The sequence below is a fragment of the Drosophila yakuba genome, chromosome 2L (assembly GCF_016746365.2).
Source record: "Drosophila yakuba strain Tai18E2 chromosome 2L, Prin_Dyak_Tai18E2_2.1, whole genome shotgun sequence".
Lineage (NCBI taxonomy): Eukaryota > Metazoa > Arthropoda > Insecta > Diptera > Drosophilidae > Drosophila > Drosophila yakuba.
In genome coordinates, this window is record NC_052527.2 from 4,097,111 (window position 1) to 4,122,734 (window position 25,624).

Consider the following 25,624-nt stretch of genomic DNA (forward strand, 5'->3'; position numbering starts at 1 on the left):
ACCACACTTCAAGCTGAAAGTTATGGAACAGAGAACTGCAGCCAACCACCGGCACCCTAAGTGTACCCGCTAAACACCGGGAGTCTCCGCACCCGGGTGTTTGGAGACACCCTAAATTTAGCAATGACAAACACCCGGGTGTTTTGCCACCAGGGTGTTTTTTGTACTTGCACAAAAACACCCGGGTGTCTGCTGTGCAAAGAAGTTTAGGGTGGGTGACGCGCAAGCAAGGATCGGCCGCAGGTACTTTTCTGTATGCATAAAAATTGTATGGGTGGAAGCGAGACACGGTCCAAAAAATTTAGGGTGATTGGAAACACCCAAGAAAAAGGTCGTGCACATGTTTTTGCGTTTTGATGTATCTAATGTCTTAACAAAAAACAAACTTATGTATTATTAAATAATATATTATGTATATTATTAAATAGTATTTATACTTAATTAACACAATTCTATTTCTATTGTTTTTTTTTTATCATTTTAAAAATAAAAATTATACATACAAAGTTAAATATGGTAATTAAATATTAAAAATTTTAACAAAGCAAATAATATAAGATATAAAAAAGAAATGTCTATTTCGTGTTGGTTAAATTTCTGTAAATAGAATGCATAATTCTACAGATTTTTGGCATAATATATTTCGTTTTTCAGTACTTAATGTACTTTTCTTTTTCGTATGTTACCTACCACAGGCACTCAAATGTCTACCAGACACCCGGGTGTTCACCAAAACACCCGGGTGTTTACCAAAACACCCGGGTGTTTACCAAGACACCCGGGTGTTTCCGAGAAAAAGGCACTTGCCTTTTTCTGCATGTTTGCCTTCTCTACCCTTCGTTATGAGTGGCGAGTGTGATCGGCACCCGCGACATAGGGTGCCGCATTGATTCGGGTGCGCAGGCACCAGGGTGTTTGCAGACACCCGAATATTTTGACCGGGTGTTTGTATGTACCCGCTAAATCCGGTGTGAGTGGCACCGGCACTCAAAATTGTTGAGTGTGATCAGGGTGGCAAAAAATGCCACTCTTGCAGTTCTCTGTTATGGAAGTCATAAAAGAATCGAAAACCATATTCAGGATCAGTTAAATAAGATTACCACACTTCAAGCTAAAATTCAGGAAAGTCCTAAAAGAACCGAAAATAATATTCAGGATCTGTTAAATAAGATTACCACACTTCAAGCTGAAAGTAATGATGGTAATAAAACAATCGAAAACAATATTCAGGAACAGTTAAACAAGACTACCACACTTCAAGATGAAACTTATGAAGAATTTGGCGAGGAATCTTCCGGTTACAGCAACACCTCTGACGACGACACAGAACTGAAAATTTGATCACTTATTTAGTTTATGTTTATTGTTTTGGTTTACACTAGTCCATATCTTTATACCACTTATATTATCTTATCTAATCTTAGCAAAAAACAACTAAGTTCGTAATAGTGTTTGTATACAAATTATTTTACAGAATTTAACAACAATAATCATAATAAAAATAACAACTGCCTTTTAGCAAGAGATTACTCTGAATTTGAAAAACAAACAAAATATATCTTTCAGAATATTTATTTCCAGTGTAAAGTAGTCCATCAAAGAGAGAGGGCCAAATCATGAAAAGGAGAAATGAAGTGAAATTTAAATGATTGCATACTCGGAGGCGTTTGTTGAACCACTTATTTTCACCTAATTGCACACTCGAGTGGACAGACGATGCTTTTTCCACTTGGTTGCCTGGCCAAAAATGCGGGGGCGGGTAGTTCTCCAAGTGGGGGCGTGGCCAGGAATTGGTCACCTACTGTTACGCCACAGGGTCACAAAAAAAAAACATTTTATCCTTCCGATTTCTTGTCGTCTCCCTCGGAAATGTTTACCCAATATTTAGATCTGCCATTATATTGGGAAGTGAAAAATCGCTTATGAATTTTGTAAGCTTTTGTTTTGATTGCGACAATACGTGAAACGCAATTATAAGAAGGCACACGAATGTGAGAACCGGAAATTGCATTGAGTGTGAGAATGGAAAAGAGAACCGGAATATACGTATGTACATATGTACATTTATACATACATACAAAAACCTGGGTTTTCCTCGAGTTAAGGGAGTGCAAACCGCAGGCATTAAAGGGACAACTTTGCACTCCCTTCATCTTTCGGCTTATTTTTGTTTCTTTCGGTTAATTTTTGCGCCTGGCGAACAGAAACAAAATTTTCATGCAAATGGAAATGGAAAATGCTAATTAACAAGTTCCTTAATGGCCTTGTGGGCGTACGGAGGAGTGGCGGTGGAGGTGGCTGGTGCACTTCTAGGGCTGTAAAACTGTGAGCTGATTTCAATTAAAAGTTGAAGTCGTCAGTGCTTCTAAAACTATTCTGCATAAGATTCCACGTTAAATTACAAAATTTGTGAACTTTAATAATAAAAAAATATTGAACAAATTTATACAAAATATTTATATAATTGCTTAATTACAATAAAGATTTGGCAGCATTTTTGGAGTTATGCTGCAAAACTTCAAGAGTTTAGTAAAACTGCCAAATCCCTCCTCACCTTTTGCAGCATTTTGTCTTCCCGTCTTCAGTTTTACAACTCTATCAATCATCGAGTTCCAGCGACTGTCTGAAAACTGTAGCTCAATAAAATATTCTTGAAAATGTTTGGTGAACATCGCAGGGCAACCCCAAAAACACTTTTCAGATACAAGTATTGCCATGACATGTCGACAAAGGCAATGATTCCTTTTGGGTAACGGTAACCCATTTCTGCACCACCCGATTTTCCAACTTTCCCGATTTTCTTGCCAACTTTTGCTGCGTTACGCGATTTCCCAGCCGCACTTGCATGTCATGACATGAGCAGGAAATGCGTTTTCTGACGCCGCTGCTAAAGAAGCCTCGTAAAGGTGGTATACACTGAACAAAATTGTATACAAGAAGAATTCGCATTATTTCAAACCAAATTGCATTTTTCTAGCTTTTCATACATGGCCACATTCGGAACAAAACCAATGATAAACTTTATAAATGCTCGCATAATATGCATTATAATTTAGTTTTTAGTCATACCCTTTTATGCAGTATGCATACAGATTTTCGTGCGAAGGTGAAGTTTGAAGATAGTTTCATAATTTTCTTTTAGTATACGGCTTGCGAAATAGCTGCTTTCGGATAGCTGCTTTTCCTGGTTTCTTGGTTAGGCTTACGGTTACGGTTTTTTGGCTATGCCGTGTGCCTGGTTCCGTTTCTTGTGCACCAAGCGGAGCGCCATAAATATTTAAATTGTGCGACGCCGCCGCCACCGCGAAAAACCACCAGCACCACCAGAGCCACCATTCCCATTCCCATTCCCAACCCCTTCCTTTTTCCGCACCCCTTTGGCCACGCCCCCTTATGCGGCTGTCTTGCATGTTGCTTGCCGGCTTATTTTTTGACAGCTATCGATTCAATGGCGCTGCCTCAGTTTCAGCTTCAGATTCAGATTCAACTTCCAATTCCAAGCAGCAATCTTCTGATTTTGATTCTTCGTCCGGGGACGGAGACATTTTATCTTGCCAGGACGCAATTCATTTACTAAAATATGCACAAGGAGTTCAAAAATACATGTGGAAAAAGTCAAAAGCTTTAAAGGCCACGCACTTTATGCTCTATTTGAGCACATTCCCTGAAGAAATTTTCTGTGCCTTATAGGTTTTGAAAAATGACAAATCATATTTTATCACTCAAGTGAATTGTCTACTTTTAAACAATCGTTTCTATTTACAATCAATTCTATCAGTGATTTCATTACAGCTAGTTTAAATATCATTTTAAAGGCTATAATAACTGAAGAGAGTGGCTGTCATGCGGTCTGCCACGCCCCACCAGCACTGTCCGCCCACCAAAAGCTCAGTCGATATGTTGCGCGTTATGCGGCACTCATTTCCTTCTTTTGCGGCAGTTGAAAACTTTGCCCGAAACTCGTTTGCCACTTTGTGCATGTTTAACTTTTTAGGCCGAGCACCCTTAACCCTTAACCCGTAACCCGTAATTCCTAACCCCATGGTTAACCTTGCAGCTCTTTGATCGAAGTGACAATTCAAAGAGCGAATGAAATGCGAAATGCAGCACGAACCACTCAATTAAGAACAGCCAAAAAGGCGCCGCTCTTCTGGTTGTCAAATCGAAAAATCTGAATTTGTTTGATCAAGTGATTAGGATTCAGAGAGTCTCGAGAGACTTTTCTTGATTGACCGGCAGAATTTTAGCATGTTTTTCCGTCCATGCATTTAATATTTGCCCACGTCGCCCCTCGAGGCAAAATCGTGTCTGCAAACTTTGCATAATAGACGTGCAAATGTTTGCAAAATATTTGCCGGCCAAGGAAAATGTGTAAAGAATTATTGGGAATTTTTATGGGCTGAAAATTGGATAAATATTTGACGCCTGACAACATTTTCTCAGGCTAAAGTTTGTTTTCAGTTGAGTTAAGGAACTTAATCGCATTTAACCAAACACAAATATTTGCACTTTGGTTTAAAAATATTGTAAATAGCAAGTGGTTCATTTCTGATTTTATAAATGTTAACTATTCTAAATACATTACAAATTTATTGAGAGTATTTCCAAATACCCTTTTGCTTTTTTTGGCTAGAAACGTAATATTTTCACAACCAATTGAAAGTTAAGGAAAAAGTCCCCTAACGTTAATCTACCATAAAAACATGACTCATTGAAGAAACTGAGAAAATCAGTTGAAGCCTATTCTTAAAATATAATTGAAGAGCTTATTCGAAGGAGAGCTTTACCATTTGCCAATTTTCAATATATTTATCGATTATTTTTTCGCTAGAATCAATACATTCGGTAATAAAAGTACCACCTACTGCTATCAGTAAATGCTCTTGAGCTTTTTTATGAGGGCAGCTGTTTTGGCGTTTGTTTAGTTAGTCAGTCCCATGAGCTGGGCATTCGGTTAGTTCAGTTACCAGCGATAAGTCCTCACATTTGGACGTAATTTCAACAGTAGACATTCATTTGGCTACCACACTTACCCATTACGATGCCACCACCACCCCACGATCATTGCGGAGGACCGCCACATCGTCGTGGACCCGTGATTAAGGTTCAGATTGCGCCACCATGGCCACGCCGCCATCACCGCCCACCACCCCAGGTTGTGGTGGTGCAGCAGCAAGCTCCGCCACCGCCACCAGTTATGGTGGTGCAACAGGCTCCTCCACCGCCGTACTACCAAAATCCACCGCCACCACCGCCCGGTAGCAGCCACTACCACAATCCTCAGTATTGAGAAGGAACTACGATCTGCAAGATCCTTTACACTGAATTTATACTACGTAGCCTTACTTACCAAATATGTGTCCTCGATAAAGAAAAACCCAATAAACAAAGATTAGCCAATTGATTTTTCTTTGTTATTCTACTCATTCCTTCATAAACATTCCTTGGTTTTATTATCAAAATCACAAACACGGTTTTCTTTATCAGAACACCTGGTTAATTAAGAAAAGCACCCATTGTTTTATTATGTCTAGCAGAACTAAGATTTATGCTCACCATTTAATTAGTTGCATTTTCCGCTTCTACGTCCCATTTTCTCTTATCTAAGAAATAATAACGCGTTACCCATAGATAAGCCAGAATCAGTTAATAAAGTAAACAAAATGCGAGGGAATCGCGAAACCCGATCACCTGTAAATGCACAACTGTCCGGTCACTGTTATCAGAACTTTGTCGGATGACTAAGCCGCCTTATCTTTTGCCTCTTAACACTGGAATAATACCCACAAACCCTGATTGATGGAGCTTTGCAGTTCCAGTTTGTTTTGAGCGAGACGTGTTTCGCCTCGGGCTTTCCAGTACTCAACGCGTTGCTGGGTGGTGAAGTTGGCTCCGTTGACTGGTTGATTGTTGTGGCTAGTTAATCAACTATGCGGTACTATGAAGATCCATGTGGCTATCCTGCTCGCCATCACCATGGTCGTCCAAATATCGAGATTGATGTGGTTCCCGGTTGGGGTGGCGGCTACTATCCGCCGCCGCCTCCGCCTCGGCCCACCGAGATTGTCTACATGACCCCGGCGGCCACCTATGTGCCCGGTGCCCAGGTGGTGATGCCACAGCCCTACGGCGGCGTCACGGTGGCCACCAATGGATACTATCCACAGCAGCAGCAGGCATACCAGGAGTACCAGTACCAGTATCAGCAGCCGCAGCCCTACAACAATCCACCGTATCCGCAATGGTGAACGACGTGTTGGACTGCAAACTAAGCCATCACCTCAATGTTCCACGACCACTAACAAAGCAAATGTACTATCGATAAAGTGTAAGGGAGCTATAGATAACAGGAAAATCAAAACAAATATCTTGTTGTCTTAATCTTAAGTTAAAATCACAACGCAGAGTGGCGCAATAGTGTTGATAGTGGATTCCTAGACAATACGTACCAATGAGGTTATACATTTCAAACCAAAGAAATGTGCAGAAATCAAAGAAGGAATTTAACTTTAAAGGTTTCTATCAAACGTTTATATAAAATCTAACAAAATAACCAATTGTGCTGCCTAACATTAATACGAATTATTGAAATCAAATAAATAAAATCGTTTGCTCTACAACAAAAATACACAAGTTTTTTAGTTTATTAAGATCTTAAATGCAGCTATCAGCTTGCAGATATTGGTATGAATCATCGATCAGAACATTCCAATTATGTCCTTCCCCTTAAACAGAAAATTGTGATTCATGGAAACCTTGAACCTCCTAATGAAATTCTATTCGCAGTTTTGTTTTTTATCAAATTGCGTTTATCATGTTTATTTTTATCGAAAAAACACATTGATTCCACCTGACAAGATAGCTAACTAAGCTACATAACAAAATTAGAAAAAATTCCCCCATTAGCGATAAAAATTGACTTAAATAGTTAAGCAGGCGAAGAAGCAAGTTCAGTTGGACATAGCAGTCAAAGGCATTCACTTCACCACTGAGGACACAAAACTTGGATAGTTTCTGAAGAACATGCCGTACTACGAGGAGGAACGTCGCCATCACCATCACCATCATCATGGTAGGCCAATTGTGGAGGTGGACATTGTCCCGCCAAGGATTCCACGTCCAGTGATTGAGATCGGAGTGGGCGGCCGCTATCCACCACCGCCGCCCATGGTGGAGGTCATCACACCAGCTGCCGTCTACCAGCCTCCACCACCACCACGACCCATCATCGAGGTGGATGTGGTGCCACAAAGAGCCCCCTTCATCGAGTTCAACATCGGCGGTCGCCGTCCCCCGCCCAGGGAAGAGGTCATCATTGTCCAGCAGCCCCCTCCGCCCAGGTGGTAGGCGTGGTCGCATTGTGACGCTCGAAAAGAGTGAACAACTTTAAGAATATTTATTCAACTTCCTGTACTTCATGAGCATACACTGGAATCTAGCTTAAAAACGCCTGCAAATAGAAACTATAAACAAACTTTTTACAAATAATAAGCCCCTTGTACGAGTATAATAAAACTAAAAAATAAAAAACAGTTCACTCTTTTATGTTTGAATTTCGTTTTCCTTGAATTCAGTCTACCGAAACGTTTACGAAAATATTTCTTTATTAAAGCTGACGTTTTAATTTGGCTCAATCTTGTTCCCAATGTAATTGTAAATCCGCTCGAAATATTTGCTTAAATAACTTAAATGCACTTTACCTTAATTGAAATATACTTGATTGGTTTTCAATGTCGGTTCTTGCTGTGACACATTTTCATATTGTGAATATATATGCCTGCATTTATTTGCAATGTTAATGGTACAAATATGAAAATTGAACTGCAGGCCAACGCCATAAACAATGGTCATGGTCATGCTTTCTTTTTCTCTCTCTATATTTTCTGTATGGGTAAATGGCTTCGTCGTTTTTTATTATTCGTATATTATTTTGCTTTGGTTGCTATCTGACTGGTGGGAAATGATTGATGTCCTTTGGTTGGAGCCAGCTTATCAATTATTGTACAACTAGGGTTGTCAGTACATAAACATATTTTAAACTTTAATAAATTGAAAACTGGACAATGCTAACGATGCAGTTTGCCACCCTAAAAGGTTTCTCAATTGAAATTAAAAAAAAAGAGCTGGGGAACTGTAACAAATTAATCAATTAATAAAAAATAATATTAATATTATTAATATATTAGAATATTAATATATTAGTTACTGCATAAATAGGGATTCCCTTACAAAAATTAGGGTTTCCTCCAACTAATGGAGGAGAATGAATTCAAATAAATAATGACATCTATTATATAAATTAAACCTAGTTTTTTTTTAATTTTTTTTGGAAACTACAAATCTGTTATAAGTTAGTAAATGTATGGTTTTTTAGGTTAACAGTTAACTTAGTTTATTACTGAGTTTCTATATTAATTAAGATTCAATCATTAAACGTTTTTTTTTATAATTTGCGATTTTATTTAAACTTACTTAAAGTGAAACGTTGACTATTAACATCAAAAATTGCAACACCCAAAATAAATTCATATTGCATTAAAAGCTACTATGAGTCATAATTACTGCACTAGCACTTCTGGTGTAAATGAATCACGACAGCAGCATAAGAATTAACTTCGTAATTAATCCATCAATGTAGTGATAACGAAGTCACAAATTCTTCTTATCGCAATCGAACCTGGTGTATATATAGGGTATACGTTAAGGTAAAAGCCAAATTGCAGTCCATTCGAGCAGAGAAAACTTATCGAAGAGGAGCTCAGCCAAGACAAGACAAGACGGAATCATGTCTGACATCAATATCAACCTGCAATGCGCCGCATGCAACCATCGCCGAACAGTCCTGTACTACGCCAATCCACTGGCTTGGGGTCGCCCTTGTCGCCAGTGCCGCAGGATGATGTCCCGAAATGTTGTGGTAGTCCCCGCTCAGATGGGAGTACCAGTTGCCACCAATAACATCACCACCACAACTACTTTTGTACCAGTGGCCGTGTCCACCCGCTAACTGGAAAAATAAACTTTTGAAAATAAAATAAAACTTCTGAAACAGTATATTACTTTGATTTACATTTGAAGAATAGAAATGCCTCTCTCTTATAGCAATAAATTTGTCCAATGACTTTTTTAATTACATATAAGTACGTTTCCATCATCCCTAAGATTTTTTATCTTTTGGATATACTGCTGATAAGCTATAGAATTCTGTACCAAAATATAGAAAATACGCCAAGTTTTCATATATATATTTGAACCAATTTTGTAAATTGCCAATTAAAGGAAAATGAAATTATATATAGTATAGCTTTTGCTTTTGACGTATGTACATATGTAACACCAGTTGAACTAGTTGTATTCTATTATATTTATAATGATAAAAAGTATTTGCGCAGCAGTTACTAAAATATCTAACATACAAAGCAGCACTTACAAAACTATCTTTTATTTAAGCCCGTTACATTTGTTTATTTTCCTTGATATCTAATCAGCTTACTTGTGGAATCAAGTGCATCAATCTCAATAGCTTACGCGAATTAGCATATGATTGTGATCTACCATAATACTTGTCAAGTTCCCAGTTGCCCCAAGGTGACTCACCATCTTATCCCAATCCAAAGGCAACCCCCAGTTAGGTGCTCACCCGTGAATCAGCGAACCCAGTGAACTGTAGAATGCAATCAACCAGCCCTGGAAGAATTGAATCACTAAGGGGTGCCAAAAACGTGGATCGATCAATGTGCTGCTGATAAAAAGGCCAAGAGGATTTCCTTATCACACTGAATGTCGAACCACAAACCAAATAAAATATATATAGTGGAGACCAGTAAGAATGTGAACAGTTATCGCTCTAAAGTCATTGTAAGAAGACGAAACTAGACGGAATAACGTGGAAAAATGAGTAACGTTAATAATGTTAATATCAACGTTCAGTGCGAATGCTACCATCGTCGCGGCCTCCTCTATTACGCGAATCCTTGGGCTTGGGGTCGTCCTTGCCGCAGATGCCGTCGCATGATGTCCAGAAACAACATTGTGGTCTCCGTGCCAGCAGGCCAGGTGGCGTGTCCAGCGCAGACCACAGCCACCACAGTGATGCCTGCCCAGTGTGCAACCCACTGGCAGGTGCAGCAGCAGCAGCAGCAGCAGCCTCAGACTATGTCCACCCTGCCACCCAAGTACGATCAGGCTGTGGCAGCTAACTAAACGACAACTAAAGGATCTTTTATAAGACTTATTGAAAAACCAAATAAAAATCGACTAAGAACATTGCAAATTTTCATTTGGTGGCTCTAAGCAAATGAAGGATTCCATTTATTAGAGCTGTTATATTTAGTAATACTCGGAAATACGAAAAATCGCTTTGCAGTGTCACTGGGCGAAAATCTCAGCTGAGACCAAGTTAAATAGAAATTAATTGGCCCGTTGCTGCTGCAAGCCAGCGCTGCCAACTTGTGCAATTAAAACAAATTGTATCTAACAGATACACGGGGCATGTTAAGACCTAACTTAAATGTTGGCCAGGTGTGCTCATGCATTCGTGCCGTTTGTATACCCTAGTTCAAATAGCTTTGAGATACAAATGGATTATAATTCACAAGTCCTTAAATGTCGAATCAATTTTGAGATTGTTGTTCACTTTCATGGCTGATAAGTTCGAGCATATTTCCAAACTATATATATGGTATATTGTAAAATATTTTTTAGTCTTTGCATTCCTTCACTATTTTAATAATAATACGCTTTTCATTTAAAAGGGTATTAGGACAAACTCATTTGGTTTGGTGTGTGTGCTTTGTTGGCACCTTAACAAAAGTCTCTCGCCAGGTTTAGCAGCATCATACAACTTTTCTGCACATAATAATTCATATTAAACTTGCTCCGGCTACCTTTCCATCCCTTTCTTCTAGACGCCTCTGTCTTTTTATATTTTCTCAGCTAGGGTCAGTCATTTATTCCCCGACTCGTTTATTCATTCATTTCAAAAACAATGGCTGCATAACCTGTAGACTAAATATAGTTTGTTGGCCAAGTCTGTGGCAACCCAAAAAAAATGCTTAAAATTGACTTCTGTGTTCGTGTTAAATATAAATGTTATTTTAGTAAATGTAATACACAACCTAATTAAATTACGATTCTTCTTTCAAATTCAACTTTTCTTCACAAGATCAACAGTATAGTTTAATAATGTAAACTAGCTCAGGGATAAATTCTGTTTTCAAAGCATACTAACATAAAATACCGCCTCTTTTAAAATCCGTAACCGCTTTTCCGCACTAACCTAATGTTTTCCTTTAAACATTCGCCTCATCAGACGCCGGCGACCTGTTTTCGCTGTTGTTATAATCAAAGAACATATTATGTATGGGGGGTAGCACAACAATAGCCGTGGGTGGAAAAGCATTTAGGTGGGGTTTGGAAAGCAAGTTGGAAAATATGTAGAAGCCGCTGCCTCGGAGGTAGTCAAAAAACAAGGTGTTTCCGACAATTTTTGCCTGCCCTAGGCCAACGTCAACGTCATTGTCGACCGTTTAGCGTCTTGGAAAATTCCGAAAACGATTAAGGGGGTGGATTTCAGAGGGTGTTAAGTAGCTGGAGTCCTTAACCCCTTATTTGCCTCGTTTTCTTGACGATTGAGGAACCTGCAGTTAGCCCCAAATCATTTCCCCCAACCCAAAACCATTAATTAAACTCAACCCTTTGCTTTTTCGCCTGCCCATAAACCTTTGACGTTCTCATTTTGATTTTAGCCTTTGTTATGGTTAGCTTTTGTCTACTCGTTTTGCAGATATTTTAGCCTGGAACATTTTAATTGTGTTTCCGGTAATTTACACTCTATTAAAAAATTTACTTTTCCCCAAAGTGAACCTTAACCCTTCACGGCCTGCTTTCCTTTGCAATGTCAACTCATCAAAAGTATCGTCATTATCTTGCAAAATGTTGAGCAGCCAGTCCCCAAACATCATTGGCTTTTGTCTGCTTCAGCTTCTGTTGCCAAAATCAAATTACATTAATAACTCGAGTTGGGCTTAAATCAAGCCCACAAAGGTGGCTGTCTCTTACCCAAAAGTCGTTTTCGATTTTTCCCATTTTTACTTAGCCAATCATGAGCACTCCACTCCACTCCACTCTCAGCTCATCAAATCTGCTGGGAAAAATTGTTTCGAAATTTTAAACAAAAGCCAAAAGACCAAAAACAGCAGGTGGAGAAAAAGATGCCGATGGGAAAGCCGCACATTTTCGAACATTTAACTAGCCACGCCCACCAGTTGCCGCCTCCTTGCCACATACAGGCAAACCCTTTTGTTGTGATTGTTCATTGAGCCATTGAGGAATCTGAAAAGCAGAAGCTTCAATGAGCAGAGCACTAAAAAAAATTGCTAAACTTTGCGTTGTACTAAAAGAAAATAATACAACTTGGTGAACAACTAATTTAGCTGAATTGTAGCTTAAAATCGGTTTAAATATTTGTATATTTTAGCCATATAAGGAAATACCAATTTATCATTATTTTTTTGCTGTGTGTGCGAGCAGTAAATCTGGGAAATTAAACGCTGTGGGAGGGAAAAGTGGGGGAAATCCAGACAAGACGAACTGTGAGCCCAGTGCATTACCCCTTCCTCCACACAGCATGCATGAAATGTCTATTCTAATCCGGAAATTAAATTCCATTTAGAAATTGTCCTATACAAAATGTTTGGTCAGACATGCACCACCCCGCTCTCAACTAGAGTTGGTCTATATGTTCTATATGTTAGGGGGGATAACTATAGTTGAGCACATGTCTATATGCTTAATTTATGGTGAGCTCATCGGGCAACTGGAGCAGCAGCATGAGCTTCACATTGACCAGAACTTAACCCAACAAAATACTTGGCCATTCCCCCAGGAACAGCATTTACCCCAAATCGAGTGCAAACCAGTAATTGCCTGTGAATTGGTCAGTGCGGCTAATTAGTTGTGCAAAACACTTGCTGCATTTGGCTTTTCTACTTTTATTTATTTGTCTGCTTCCTAGAATTTGTACATCTGAAATTATTATAAGGAAAAACAGTTTGATTATACGTAATATGCCTTGTTATCTTCTTGTACGGCAACTACATAATTATTCAAATACTACAAAATATTTGTCAATCTTATGTGTATCATCATTTGTAATGGGTTAACTAAATGTGCATCACCAGTGCAAGGTTAAGTCAGGTGTCAGCATACATTTCAAATTTTGGTTCAGAGATAGAACCCCAAAAATCACCGGATGTAAACGGCAAGGTGAATGTTCAAAAAAACGTATGTATTTATAACTAAACCAAACAGCTTTGTCAGTCACTTTCATATTCAGGCAACAGTTTGAGTTGTGGTACTCACTTCGGGATTTAAATATCTCCTTTTCCTGCGAATCACAAACATAAAATGTGTCAACTAATCAAAGGACACAAAATGCTGAAAATACCTGAGGCAGGCAAACAATCAAAATATCAAACTGTCGGCCATTTGAAGTAAAGTAATAGAGGGATTGCATCCTAATGCGAGAAAGCCATTTGCTTTATTTGTTTATTTGTACACTGAAAGACAAAACGATAATACAATTAATGTTAAGCAGAATCCACTGAGGAAAATCGAAGATTTTCAATTGCAAACTGGTCACTACAAAAAAATGCTTCATTAATTATTGCAAATATTCCGATTTATATTAAATACATTTTTTTTCCTGTGCACATTGCGTGTGTGCAATAAAATTCTTTATGATTCTTTATTTGTTACTCCCCCGGTTTTTTTGTCTTTTTAAAAAGCTCGCGCGCGAAAATGGGCAAATGGCAACGGCAAATGTTTATGGCTTGTTATTTTGGCATAAAAGCATTGCCGCCACGCCCCCTTTTTTTTTCTTTAGCCGTATGACGTGACTGCCCCCCACACACGCGCCAAAAAATTATCATTCAAAATAAAACGAGGCAGGCGAGGAACAATGAAATTGTCAAAAAATGTAAAACGAGACACGCATCAAAGTGGCGCGGTAGATGGTTCTAAATTGTTTTGCCAAACAAATAAATTTATGTTGGCAATTTGGAAATGAGCGCGGGGTGGTTTGCCAAGATAAATAGAGCGCCACTTGAGATGCTCATTCAGAGCTAATAAAAATTACGCAGCAATTGCAGATGGAGGGGGGCGCAAATAAAAGATATCAAATAAAAGGCGGGAGCAGCAAAAGTTCGAAAGTGTCGACACTTTCAAGTGTCTCCTTGGCGTTCTTTTATTCGCCCTTAACCCTTGTGCGCCGGAACACGTACCATCTAGGATCGCTGAGGTCTCAATAGCCGGCTGCCCCAAAGAGGGGGGGTGCGGGGGAAAAGCGGCAACACGGGGGTCAGAACGAAGCGTGACGCAAATGGCAAATGAAAAGCAAATGAAAACCAGAGCGAAAACTGTTCGAATATAATAAGAAATGTAATCAGAGTGATGGGGGGAGTAGGGCGAAAGGGTCGGGTCAACACTTGAAGTAATTGTATGAACTACACATTTTAAAAGTTGGCTTAACCTATGCACTAAAAAATATATTTCAGAAACTCAAAGTGTATTATATATGTAGAAACTGGAAATATAAGTAGGCACTGCTCACAATCGTTCATAATGTTTCAAAACAGGCAGAGCAGCTTCATTAAATATCGAATTAGTACCTCTAATTAGTTGTATTAACAATTTTTTTTTGGCCTGCAGTGCAGAAAACTAAGTCCCGAAGATTTCGTGAGGTTAGCGCCATTGACCGGAAATGTAAAATGCACTTAGCACACATTTCCAGCTCTCCCCCCGAAACCCCAAATCCCCGCATCCACCGCATCCGCACACAAAATATCGCTATCAATAAATTCGCACGTAGCCCCGAGAAAAGCGGGCAGTGGGTTTTCCACGGGGGCGTGGATTTTCCGCAGGGGCGAGGGGGGTGTGCATTCGGGGTTCGCTGGATAATTGCGAAAAGTCAGTGCCAGAGTCAGCTGTAATTCCTTTTCTTTGGGCCACCGGTCGGGATTTTGTTCCTGGCACTAGCAATTTGAGCTTTTTGAAACAAACACGCGCCGAAGCAACTAAAAATGTTGAAAACGAATCCGCACACACACACACACACACTTCATGGTGCTTGGAAAAGTGAAAGGGCGGCGAGGGAAAGTAGGGAAATGGAGGGAAAAGCTGCTGCGGTGACTGCTTTTAACGAAAATTGCTTCATTAGAACTGCGGCAAAGGATTGAGTTGCACTTTTTGCACCCAACTGCAAGGGGCAGGCAACAAAGATTGTACATTTAATCAGGTTTCAGATGAAACCATTTGGTTATCCATTAATTGGATTTTTATTTAACGAAAGTGTGTTTCATCAGGCGCTGCAGCAATTTATAAATTCTTATAATTATAAAGTTAAGGAATGGAAAATATAATGAGAAAAACTAAACTGATACCTCATTACTCCAATATATACCAACAATATATATAAACTTTCCAGGGTATTTTTAGCCAAACTTTTGCATTGCTTTTTATTTTTTTATTTATCGCCATGGCCTAATGAAATTAAAGGTGGGAACACTTTTAGACTAATTGCTTTAAATGCGTGTGGCCAAACAAGAAAAGCGATTTCTATTTCAATGGAGAGATTTCCGTGTTGTTGGCCCGTGCCGATTGTGTTGCTTTTATTGGTGTTCTGTAGCTCGTTTGCATTCATAAATCAAAAGAGCATGTGTCTATCATGGTACCGCCCCCCGTCCCCCCGATGGCCTCACACTTTTCTCCAAAAAAGCAAACAATAGAAGACCATAGAGATTATATAGCATAGAAATGGCCGCACAATAAATAGGCGCAAAATTGTGAAAGTAAAGCAACAAGAGAAGCGGCCAGCAAATGGAGCATAAATTACACATGGCCCATAGAAAAATGATACGCCGCGAACATAACGCAGATGCCTGGAATTTTTCGATGCGAAAAATTTACCTAAGGCATTTTAGACTGGGCAAAATGTGATGCCTCTAAAAATGTAATCATTCTGTTAGAAATAAGGAAGCTACAAGTTGTGTGTACAGGTTGATACCTTAAAAATACAAAACATTTATAAATAATAACTCGTTTATTGCTGGGCATTTATTTCGAGTGTACTCATCATTTATAAAATGCCTGGCTGGGCGATTGCTCTGCTGCTTTTGGCATTTATGGTCATCAGCGTTTTCGGTCGGAAAAATGAAGTTAGACTCGCTGTCTCATATCCGTTTCCAGTGCCCAGCAAACTAATCGCGTTACAATGAAAATTGATGATGCCTTGCTAAAAAAAAAAAAAACACACAAAAATAGCAGCGAAAACCTAAACCTAAATACGAAATACGAGAAGTACGGAGCGAAAGCGTTAGTTGAGTTGGCCAAAAAACTATGCAACATATTCGAGTACCGCAAAAGTGGACGAGCAATGTCATTGACTTCGTTGCCGTTGCAGCCACTTAAATTCAATTGACTCGATCCCCCGGCAGCAACAACAAATGTTTTGGCAAATATTGTCAACCTAGTTGAGTGGCTTAAAGGGGAGTGGCTTGGGTGGGCGGAGTGGGTGGAGTGGGCGGAGCAAGTGGGACAGTCAAATATGGGCGGGGTCAGTGCAGAGTTAACAAAGTTTTCGCAGCGAACCAAACCAGAAAACCAAACAACAACGACAGCAGCTGTAGAGTTCTACGCTGAAAAAATATGTCTAAAGCTGTTATTTAAATACAACAAAGTAGATAGATATGTGCTTACACTTAAATAAGATTTATAGAATTTTATTAAAAAATAAAACATCTCGATATAAGAAAATCATCTGAAGTTTTGGAATAGTGAACATTTTTGATATCTTTCATTCGCATTTCTTAAAGATGTTGCTTTCGTTTTTTTCATTTATTGAATCTAATGAATTAAAAAGTAGGGCTTAACAATTTTTACTAGTGTATTTCCGTTTCGTGTCCATCGCTTTGGCTACTTAACTGTGCAGTCGACCAGGCCCAAATGTGTGGGCCATAAAAATGCAACGAGGCTCGCGAATTTTCCGGGCCTCGTGCAAGCTTGCAAACAACAATTGTGCCCGAAATGTGGAATGCATTTGATTGAATTGAAAAGCTAAACAGGCAAATTGAACGAAGCGCATGGAAATGCGAATAAAATACACAACAAACTTGGGTACAACTTTTAAGCGTTTGCAAACATAATAAAAACAGAGTTAATTTGTTTACATCTTAGCTTAATGCATTGCAATGCGTTTATTTAAATGTTTACTCACTGCCAATTAATAAAAACAAACACAAATAATCAACTACAAATACTAAGATATTGAATTAGGCAAACAATAAAATGCAATAATTAAATATAAACTAAACTAAATAAAATAAAATTTAAACTTTTTATGGCTTCAGTATCGATGTCATTAGCATGTGTGAATAAGTCTGCCTGTGTGAGTTTAGCCGCTTTGGTTTTTGTCGGTTAGGTGATGACGCTTATGCATGGCTAAAAAGCATTATGGCATGCAAAGTCAATTAGAGTACAGCGACTACCGTTGCCAGGGCAATGATCCATGCAATCCCCCTTTTTGCCACGCCTCTGGGCAGGCAATTTGTGGGGGCGCATGAGGGGGTTAATAGGTCGATTCCCCGTAAGTGAATCCAATCCATATTTGTTGGAAATTGCGTTTGGCTTTGGCAATTCGCTCCACCTTAAATGCTATTCCCCAAAACACACGCACTTGATGAGCCCAATTTTGGTTGCACTCGAAACAAAAGGTTGCATTTTAAAATGATTCAATCTGTCTTAAATTATTATCATTAACAAGGAAAACTAACCATTTAAAATTCTAAAAAAAATGCATTAAGTTATTATAAAGCGTTGGCTCTTATCTGTTGATTAAGGAAATGAGATTATTTTTCAAACATAACTTAATAGTTTTGCACGTTTTTGGGGCAGTGCAAAGGGCTTTTGTTTGTCAATTTGGCTGAATTTAGGAACGTGCCTGGCAAACGATTGAAACGATGTCTCCACGGTGATCCTTTCGGCTTTCAATCCTTTACCTTCGCTCCCCCAAAATCCATTGATGACGGAGCCCCAAGAAGCCGAAACATAAGTTTATTTCTAAACGGATTTCTCAATGCCTCGAGCCCTGAGAACCTCTCCTTGGGGGCGAAGCCAATGGAAAATATTAGGAGCGCATTACACCGCCAACGACGGATACACTGGCATTTATCGTAAACTTCAACTGCCACAGCGGCATGTCAAGGATGTCCCGAATTCCCCGGGCATTTAAACCAACCTGACACCTCACAGATTTTGCGCAAAGCAAAAAGGGGAAAGCCTTCTGTGTGGGTTTCTGCCTTAAATAATACCCAAAGACCATATCAATATCGGCCTAATGGCCACGACAATAATAGACATAAAAACCAATGACAACTCTCTCTCTCTTTATATGAGAAAAGGCGAACAAAAATGCCAGACAGACTACAATGCGAAATGGTAAATGCAAAATGCTAATCCAATTGAGTGGCAGACTGTAATAATCATAAACAGATATTAGTTATTTACGCTCCTCAGCCTGTGTATTAATCCTGTGACCGAAATTTTGGTAATTGCCTCAATGGTCCATGACCGAATTTCTGGCCAAGATTTTGGGCCACACCTAATTGCAGTTACCGCTTGGCCGGCTATTCACGTAATGGCTCGCAACGAGTTGAAAGCCGACTTGGCCCAATAGTTTTTCATTAGTCGGGGTGAAAGTATAAGTCCAAGCCCTTTTGATGGCCCCCCTTTTAAGTCTAATTAACTGCTAATAGGCAATGAATCATTATTACTCAAATTCGAAGGCGGAACGGCTGACGAGCGACACAAATGGAGCGGGAATCCTTTGAAAGTGTCCTGTGCTGACCGCTGAGAGACATGCGAGTAAATGCTTAAGTAGGGTTAAAGGTATAAGGGTGATGCGAACGGAAAATACTCTTTTCTTCAGAAATAATAATAATGAAACTTAGATATCTATAACTATTCATATTCAAGTCTTCCAAGTCACCAACATCCTGCTCAAAATAAAGACAGAAAACGCTTTGAAATGATGATCAGACCGAAGTCCTCGTCTTTAAGTAGCCCTTAAATTAGATTGTTAGAATATTTAAATTGGAAATATCGGTTCAATTAAAAAGAAATATTATAATTATAATATATATATTATCTTATCTATTACATTTCTTGAAATATACACAGAAGTTTATGCACTAGTTTGTAGCTAAACTTTCTTGGCAGCAGAACTTTCTAAAAGACTTCAGTCTGATTTATGCCCAACAAGTTTTCAATGAGTACGTCCAATCCCTTCACTAATTCAATATGCCGGCCTCAAGCCATTTAACCCGAAAAGCGTATCATAATTCATAAATAAAGTGTGACTAATGCCAATGAAAGAGGACCCAGGGCAGAACTTCAACTCAACTCCACCGAGTGTAACTGCAATCCATTAAGCAATAAAATTCATTCATTTATTATTTATTATGATTACAGCCCCATTGTTCTTCCTTATTTTTTCGCCCTCTTCATGGATTTTGCAGCCTTTTGTGGGTGGACTTTAAGTGGTAATTACAGGGCGCCACGCCCACACATGAAATGGAAATGGAAATCATAAACATAAAGCTAAGAGGCGGCTGGCAAATGAGCCAGATCCGAAAGGAGTGTATATAGAAAGGGGGGCGGCCGTTCAGTGGGCGGGGCCGGTCAGGCTAAGCAGATCATAAGCGCAAAGTGCTCTCAATGGGTGGAGGGAGAGGGGAGGGAGGAAAAGGAAGTGGAAGAGGAAGAGGGTTCGTCCTGCGTAACAAATGCAATAAATGCGAAAAAGGACTCGCCAACAAATGGCGACAAGGAAATCAAAGACTGGCACAAAGATGAAGTATTAAACATCGGAATACTCATTACTTTATCTTCACATTCAACTGCTAACAGAAAAATCGCTTATATAAAAACTATAAAATATAAAATTACCAAGAAAAATATATATATTTTTGTAATATGTAATAATAATCAAATAAGTACATATATGTAGATTCGAATTAGATTTTTGTTCTTTTTATATAGAGGCAGAAAACAGAACCTCCTGAACAAAGAATTAATGGGTATCAGTAACTTTTCCTTGCACTGGGCCACAAAGAACTTTGCAAGGCATAATAATAATTCGTAAATTGATTGTGTTTAGTGAAGTTTGAATAAATTCACCGAACGAATGGGAGGAAAAGCAGCAGACGGAATCGGCAGGATAATCCACTAAAATTTACAACAAACGGATACAGCAACAGGAAAAGTCAAGCAGCCCAGCCATCTAACAAATAAAAATAAATTTCTTACTCAATGCGGGGACCAAAAAAGCAAAAAAAAAAAAAACAAAAATAAGAAAAGGAAGAAGGAATCCAAAAGGCGAACATATGCGCGTTGATGAGTTACGGGGGAGTATCATCTGTAGAGCGAAATAAAAATGGAGGGCAAAAGCAAAACTTATGTCTGTCGTCAGATAAAGCGGGAAAGCTGCCATGAAGTGGAATCGAGCCAGGAGGACGAAGTCTGCGGAAAACCCCTCGATGGAAAATGTCCTCCTGGCCATCGCTCCTCGACGAGGACTATCAAAGTGAAATGCTAAAGCAGCCAAAAATCCACGAAATAATGGCAGACACAACATGGAAACAACTGCGACAACAACGCATGAGATGCCAAAGGATCTGGAGGGAAATCGTCGGGCAGTGGGGAAAAATGAAAAAGAAAGGACACTGTAAACATGGGAACTGGACATAACAATTATTTTAAAAATATATATATTTTAGGCATATCAAAACCCTGTTGAAATCTATACTTTTATTTTCTTGACTTGATAAAGTTTCATATCTTTTTCTTTTCAGTATCATCGGTTTGAAGACATTTATTTTCGCTGTGTAAAAAAAAAACGAGGAGGGACAGATTTTTGCCGGAGTTGGACACCATGCAAGTGATAGTGAAAATCCTAGCTGGAAGCCACGGCGTCATTGTCTTGCCCACCATTGCCATTTGGTGTCATTTGGCATCATCATCAATATGGCTAAAAGGACAATGCGTTAAATGCCAAGCTGCAGGCTGGAGATCTGCCACGCCCCCCACTTTCCCGACCCGCCCCCGCCCCCGTCGCTGTCGCCATAGGTGACATCTGGGCAATGAGTGCGCACATAGCGCTCTTTTCGGTAAGCTCTCGCAATTGCTTTTGGTTTTTTCGGTCTTCGCATGAGCGAAAAAAAAGGCGATATAAAGATGGGGCCAAAGGTCCCCCCATTAAGTGTACTTCCGAAAATGCCTATCAGAGTTCTTTATACCTATACTTCATTTTCTGCGTTTGGAAAATCATGCAGACTGCGATGAATGCGCCGAAAAGTATGCAGGCTTTCTTAGTTTTCAGCCAACTAACGGTTCTTAACTTCGCTGAGCTACAAAAGTGTAGCATACTTTCAAAGGCTTGTGTGAAAAAACTGCTGCATACAAAAATATCTTTATTAATCATTTATCTTTGCAATGAAAAGAGGTTTTTTTTTATTATGCATAGATGTTTTTTTTTAAATACATGATGCCTTCTTTCGTGTTAAGAAACTTTCTCAGTACTACATATTGAAAACTATCCTAACACAATAAGTCAATTCAGTTTACCTCTCGTGCGTTAGCAAATATATCGAGTTGGCTTCAGATTCTTTATGATTATCCATAGCTCACTGGCCACTCCTTAACCCACTCCACTCCAGCCTTAACCCCACAGTTTCACCACCTCCCCCCCGCCCCTTTGGCCAAAGACTATCTATCGACAGTTTGCACAAATGGGGCCATAAATATGCATTGTGTCACATTAGAGATGTGTGCGTGTGTGATCGAGTGTGTGTGTGTGCGTGCGTGTGTGCGTGCGGGAGTATCTATGTGAGTTGGCAATATGTCACTGGAGGTTAATAGATTTTCCTTTAGCGTGTCAGCGGGGTCAGGGGAAACGCCGGCAGGAAAATGGGAAAACGGACAAAGGGGCACAAGCTCCTGGAGTTGGAAACCCAGAGGAGGGGTGGGGAGAGGGGGAAGGGGTAAATGGAGCAACACATTCTGCCGGAAACATAACACGGCTAAGAACACTAGCATTTGCACTTGCCAATTTTCTAGTTTCACATAGATTTATGGATGCAAAAAATAATTAAATACTTCTTATATTTACAACCAACACTTTTCGAGTAGCAAAATAACTAAACCATAAATTACTTATGCTATTTTTAAGTATACTAAACATTGAATATTAATCAAAGATGAATAAGCTTTTAGGCTTAACCAAAACTCCCCAGACAAATGACATGATTATATTCTATAAATTCCACATCCAATGGATAACAAAACTTGATCAATGGCCAACGGAAAATTAAGTTAAGGGGAACAAATCTGATGATATTTAATTGCCAGACGTTGGAATTTTCAGATTCAACTCCTTCAACAAAGACATTCGAGATTTGGGCATTGCGTGAGTGAAGTTTTTCCCGAGTTTTCCCCTGTTTTCCCGGTTTTTCCTGTGCCAGACGCCTTTTACGGGTTTCCCTCACAGAGGCTGAGCAGTTTTTATTAGAGAAAAAAATAGAAGAGGAGTACGAGGGGCCAGCAGCTAATGGATTCTATTTAACTTCCACTGACTGCTAATGGATTTTTCTTGACCCCAAATGAAAATGCGCATCGAAATGCGATTGAAAAATGCTTATAAAAAATAGAAGGAGGAAGTAACATAGAGAGTATAATGGAACACAAAAAAAAAAAAAAAATAGCAGCAACAAACGAAGCTAAATGAATTGAAAATGGAAGTGAATTGCAATGGATAATGGGGTTGCAGAAATGACCCACCTGGTTGTAAGCCAAGTCTTTCTCTCCCAACTTAATACGTCGCTTATTAAAGTTATCTTCGAACTTACAAATTTTCAAGTTCTAACTTGAGAACTGCTAATAATTACAAATACTTGCTAATTGTGATGAACTCAAGGAAAGGAGCTGAAACACCTGAAAGGCATAGAATTAATGTCCAAAATAAAGTTATGCTTCAACAATTTTTCTTTACGACTCTGTGCTCTGCTGCGGTGTAGGTGGGAAACAATGCAACACTTTTCTGAAAATTCTCCCACCAAAAAACGAATTGAAGAAGCGAAGAGTCGACTGAAATAAATCAACTTCCGCTTCGTTGGTCTCTCGCACTAAAGAACCAAAAAAAAAAGTCGAAAGGGAACACTTACAACAGGTTGTACCCTGGACTTCCAATATACGGTTTATTATGACAAATTGCAAATAATTTGTATTTTATAATGATAAATTTTGAATAATGTAAATGGCAAATTCCCAGAAAAACAGTGTGCTATTCTATTCTTTAACAGCACTAAAGAGCACTTAAGCGGCTAGTCCTTTTGATTTTGTTCCAAGCTGCATGGCTAGTCGAGCATACCCAGTGAACTAACTGCCAGAAGGGCGTTCTAAACAAAAGTGAGAAGTCAAGAAGGCCTTTCGGCGACCCTCTGACATAACTGCGAGTCAGTCACTCATCGGTGGCAAAGAACCTGGCCACCTGTGGCCACCGCGAAAGAGAGGGCAATACACCGCACGAAAGAGACGGCTAGAGCGAGGGTGCATCGGCGTTCCGCTTGAGATGCACTTACAAATGGAATGCTTTGCATACGAGACAGCCATCGTTGCAACTGAAAGACAACACAAAACCTGACCTAACCAACGGCAACTTCCGGTTTCTCGAAGCGCGTTGAAAGTCAGTCCATTTCACTGAGTCCGTCTCTTTCTCCTCTGCTATCGCCCTCTCTTTCGCCATTGTTGCGCACTTCACACACATACGATAATCATTTCACATTACGGTAAGATAATGATTTCATTATGTATTTTTCATGTTATTAATTATATATTTCATACTCACCCGCGCGACGCGCTCCTCGTTGGAAAATAGTGGGAAAATAATTATCGGTGTACAAAATTTTCCTCCTTAAGACAATATCATGCGGATAATTGTATGTGCGCGCCCCTTGTGAAAAGGAAGTTGAACTGGGCTCGAAAGCAGAAGAAAATACACGGCATCTCCTAACGACAGTTGCGTGTTGCTTGATCTTGGACCAAAACTTGTATCATTTTCCAGTTTGCAACTGTAGGATGTTAAGATGGCTTTTTAATGGCATTAGAAATTAACTGCGTTCTCTTGGGATGGAGAAGAAAATTGGAGTTGCGATCAGTGACCCTGAACTTGAGTTTAATAGTAAATAGTCTTTAATTTAGGGTTGTAATATATTTAGTAGATACACGAACTGCATGAATATGTGGGTTACTTAAATAGTTGAATTTATTTACTGTTTACAAGATTTCTAAACCTAAATAGTTGCATTAATATTTTGAATTTTATGGCCAAGTTTTCCAACTAGGTTAATTACCTGCATTAAATATTCGATCAATCAAAGATAGAACTTTCCACCTTCAGGCATAATAATTCAAAGCAGACCAAACTTAATCCCTGAATTCGAATAGTGCTATTGCCTTCAGGTCAGCTCACACTTTCTTTGTGGGATTTCTTTGATCTTTTGAAGGCGTTTTCATTGGCGCCAGTTTTTACTTTGACCCCAAATTTATATGGGATGGTTTAATGCCATTAATCAATTAGAAAAGTGAACACTTTAGCCGAAAGAACTGAATCTTAAAATCTAATAAAAAATATATGCATCTAGGTAACAATGTCATTTACACGATATTAGGTGAGTATTAAGACTTTCCAAATGAAAATGTTTCTGGGTGTCTGCTATTTTAGAGACAATCTTGTTCACATGGCATTTTCCAGGAAAATTCGAAATAGAAATTGCGGTCAGTAACTTGATGTGTTTTCATTGCCCAAATCGAAATCAAAGGTTTCGATGTGTTTGTTGCCCTTGCTGAGTTTGCAATTAAACCACAAATGAAGTCACTTCGGCAGAGACACATGCACATCGCAATAAGTCACGCACAATTGCACAACCACTCGACCACCCCTCGTTGGTCTTAACCCTCCGCTGGCCACCGCTTTCCCGCCCTTAACACTGCAAACGCCTGCATTTGTTGTCTGTCCCCGAGGTGAAGAGAAGCCAACAAGAGCAATTATTAACCATAAACAATTGAGAAGTTCCCACAGTTCGAGAGGGTTTCCCTCGAGGAAAGAGCAGCTGTACAAGCACTTTGGCAAAGGGGGTGGGGTTACGCCTTACGGGGCGGGGGGGTTTGAGACCTGTAGCAGGTGCAGGGGCGCTGCAGGGTTAAGGGTACGGTCGAAGTTGAGGGTGAGGGTGGGTAAGAAGCGAGTGAAGAAGCCCAAGGAAAACTTGTTGAGCTGGACGACGTTTTCGTACCGCTTCGTTGACTTTTTGCCTGCACGTTGTTCCGGAGGTTATGGGTTAAGGCAAAGCGGCAGCAGGGGGGTTAAGGCAAATGATCAGGGTGCGAGGGTCGCAAGACATATTACTTAACCCTGGGGAGTCCCCGGCAACGGTCCACTCCTCATCATCATCATCATCGCCGCCATCAACAGTGCTGAAACAAAATAGCTGTTAACACAACACAAGGTGGAAAA

The 25,624-nt window shown here is 39.5% G+C and overlaps 5 protein-coding genes across 5 annotated transcripts; all 5 read left to right on the forward strand.

Moving 5' to 3' along the window:
• The first annotated feature begins 4,937 nt into the window (after window positions 1-4,937).
• LOC6526787 (leucine-rich repeat extensin-like protein 3) lies at window positions 4,938-5,404 on the forward strand. The gene has a single exon (XM_002087854.3). It carries the CDS (start codon window positions 5,042-5,044, stop codon window positions 5,288-5,290), a length of 249 nt encoding a protein of 82 aa, XP_002087890.1. The 5' UTR covers window positions 4,938-5,041; the 3' UTR covers window positions 5,291-5,404.
• Window positions 5,405-5,703: 299 nt separating this feature from the next.
• On the forward strand, window positions 5,704-6,626 carry LOC6526788 (spliceosome-associated protein 49). The gene has a single exon (XM_002087855.4). The coding sequence runs from the start codon at window positions 5,931-5,933 to the stop codon at window positions 6,246-6,248; it is 318 nt and encodes a 105-aa protein (XP_002087891.1). The 5' UTR covers window positions 5,704-5,930; the 3' UTR covers window positions 6,249-6,626.
• A 316-nt stretch (window positions 6,627-6,942) lies between these two features.
• On the forward strand, window positions 6,943-7,553 carry LOC6526789 (pistil-specific extensin-like protein). The gene has a single exon (XM_002087856.4). The coding sequence runs from the start codon at window positions 7,024-7,026 to the stop codon at window positions 7,345-7,347; it is 324 nt and encodes a 107-aa protein (XP_002087892.1). The 5' UTR covers window positions 6,943-7,023; the 3' UTR covers window positions 7,348-7,553.
• A 1,158-nt stretch (window positions 7,554-8,711) lies between these two features.
• LOC6526790 lies at window positions 8,712-9,054 on the forward strand. The gene has a single exon (XM_015197973.3). It carries the CDS (start codon window positions 8,786-8,788, stop codon window positions 9,005-9,007), a length of 222 nt encoding a protein of 73 aa, XP_015053459.1. The 5' UTR covers window positions 8,712-8,785; the 3' UTR covers window positions 9,008-9,054.
• A 773-nt stretch (window positions 9,055-9,827) lies between these two features.
• On the forward strand, window positions 9,828-10,264 carry LOC26534817. Its single transcript, XM_015199068.3, has one exon. The coding sequence runs from the start codon at window positions 9,895-9,897 to the stop codon at window positions 10,201-10,203; it is 309 nt and encodes a 102-aa protein (XP_015054554.1). The 5' UTR covers window positions 9,828-9,894; the 3' UTR covers window positions 10,204-10,264.
• Window positions 10,265-25,624: the final 15,360 nt, after the last annotated feature.

What these genes read in the sequence shown, in the direction of transcription:
- LOC6526787 (XM_002087854.3), top strand. Translation starts at nt 5,042, where the DNA reads ATGCCACCACCACCCCACGATCATTGCGGAGGACCGCCACATCGTCGT.
- LOC6526788 (XM_002087855.4), top strand. Translation starts at nt 5,931, where the DNA reads ATGCGGTACTATGAAGATCCATGTGGCTATCCTGCTCGCCATCACCAT.
- LOC6526789 (XM_002087856.4), top strand. Translation starts at nt 7,024, where the DNA reads ATGCCGTACTACGAGGAGGAACGTCGCCATCACCATCACCATCATCAT.
- LOC6526790 (XM_015197973.3), top strand. Translation starts at nt 8,786, where the DNA reads ATGTCTGACATCAATATCAACCTGCAATGCGCCGCATGCAACCATCGC.
- LOC26534817 (XM_015199068.3), top strand. Translation starts at nt 9,895, where the DNA reads ATGAGTAACGTTAATAATGTTAATATCAACGTTCAGTGCGAATGCTAC.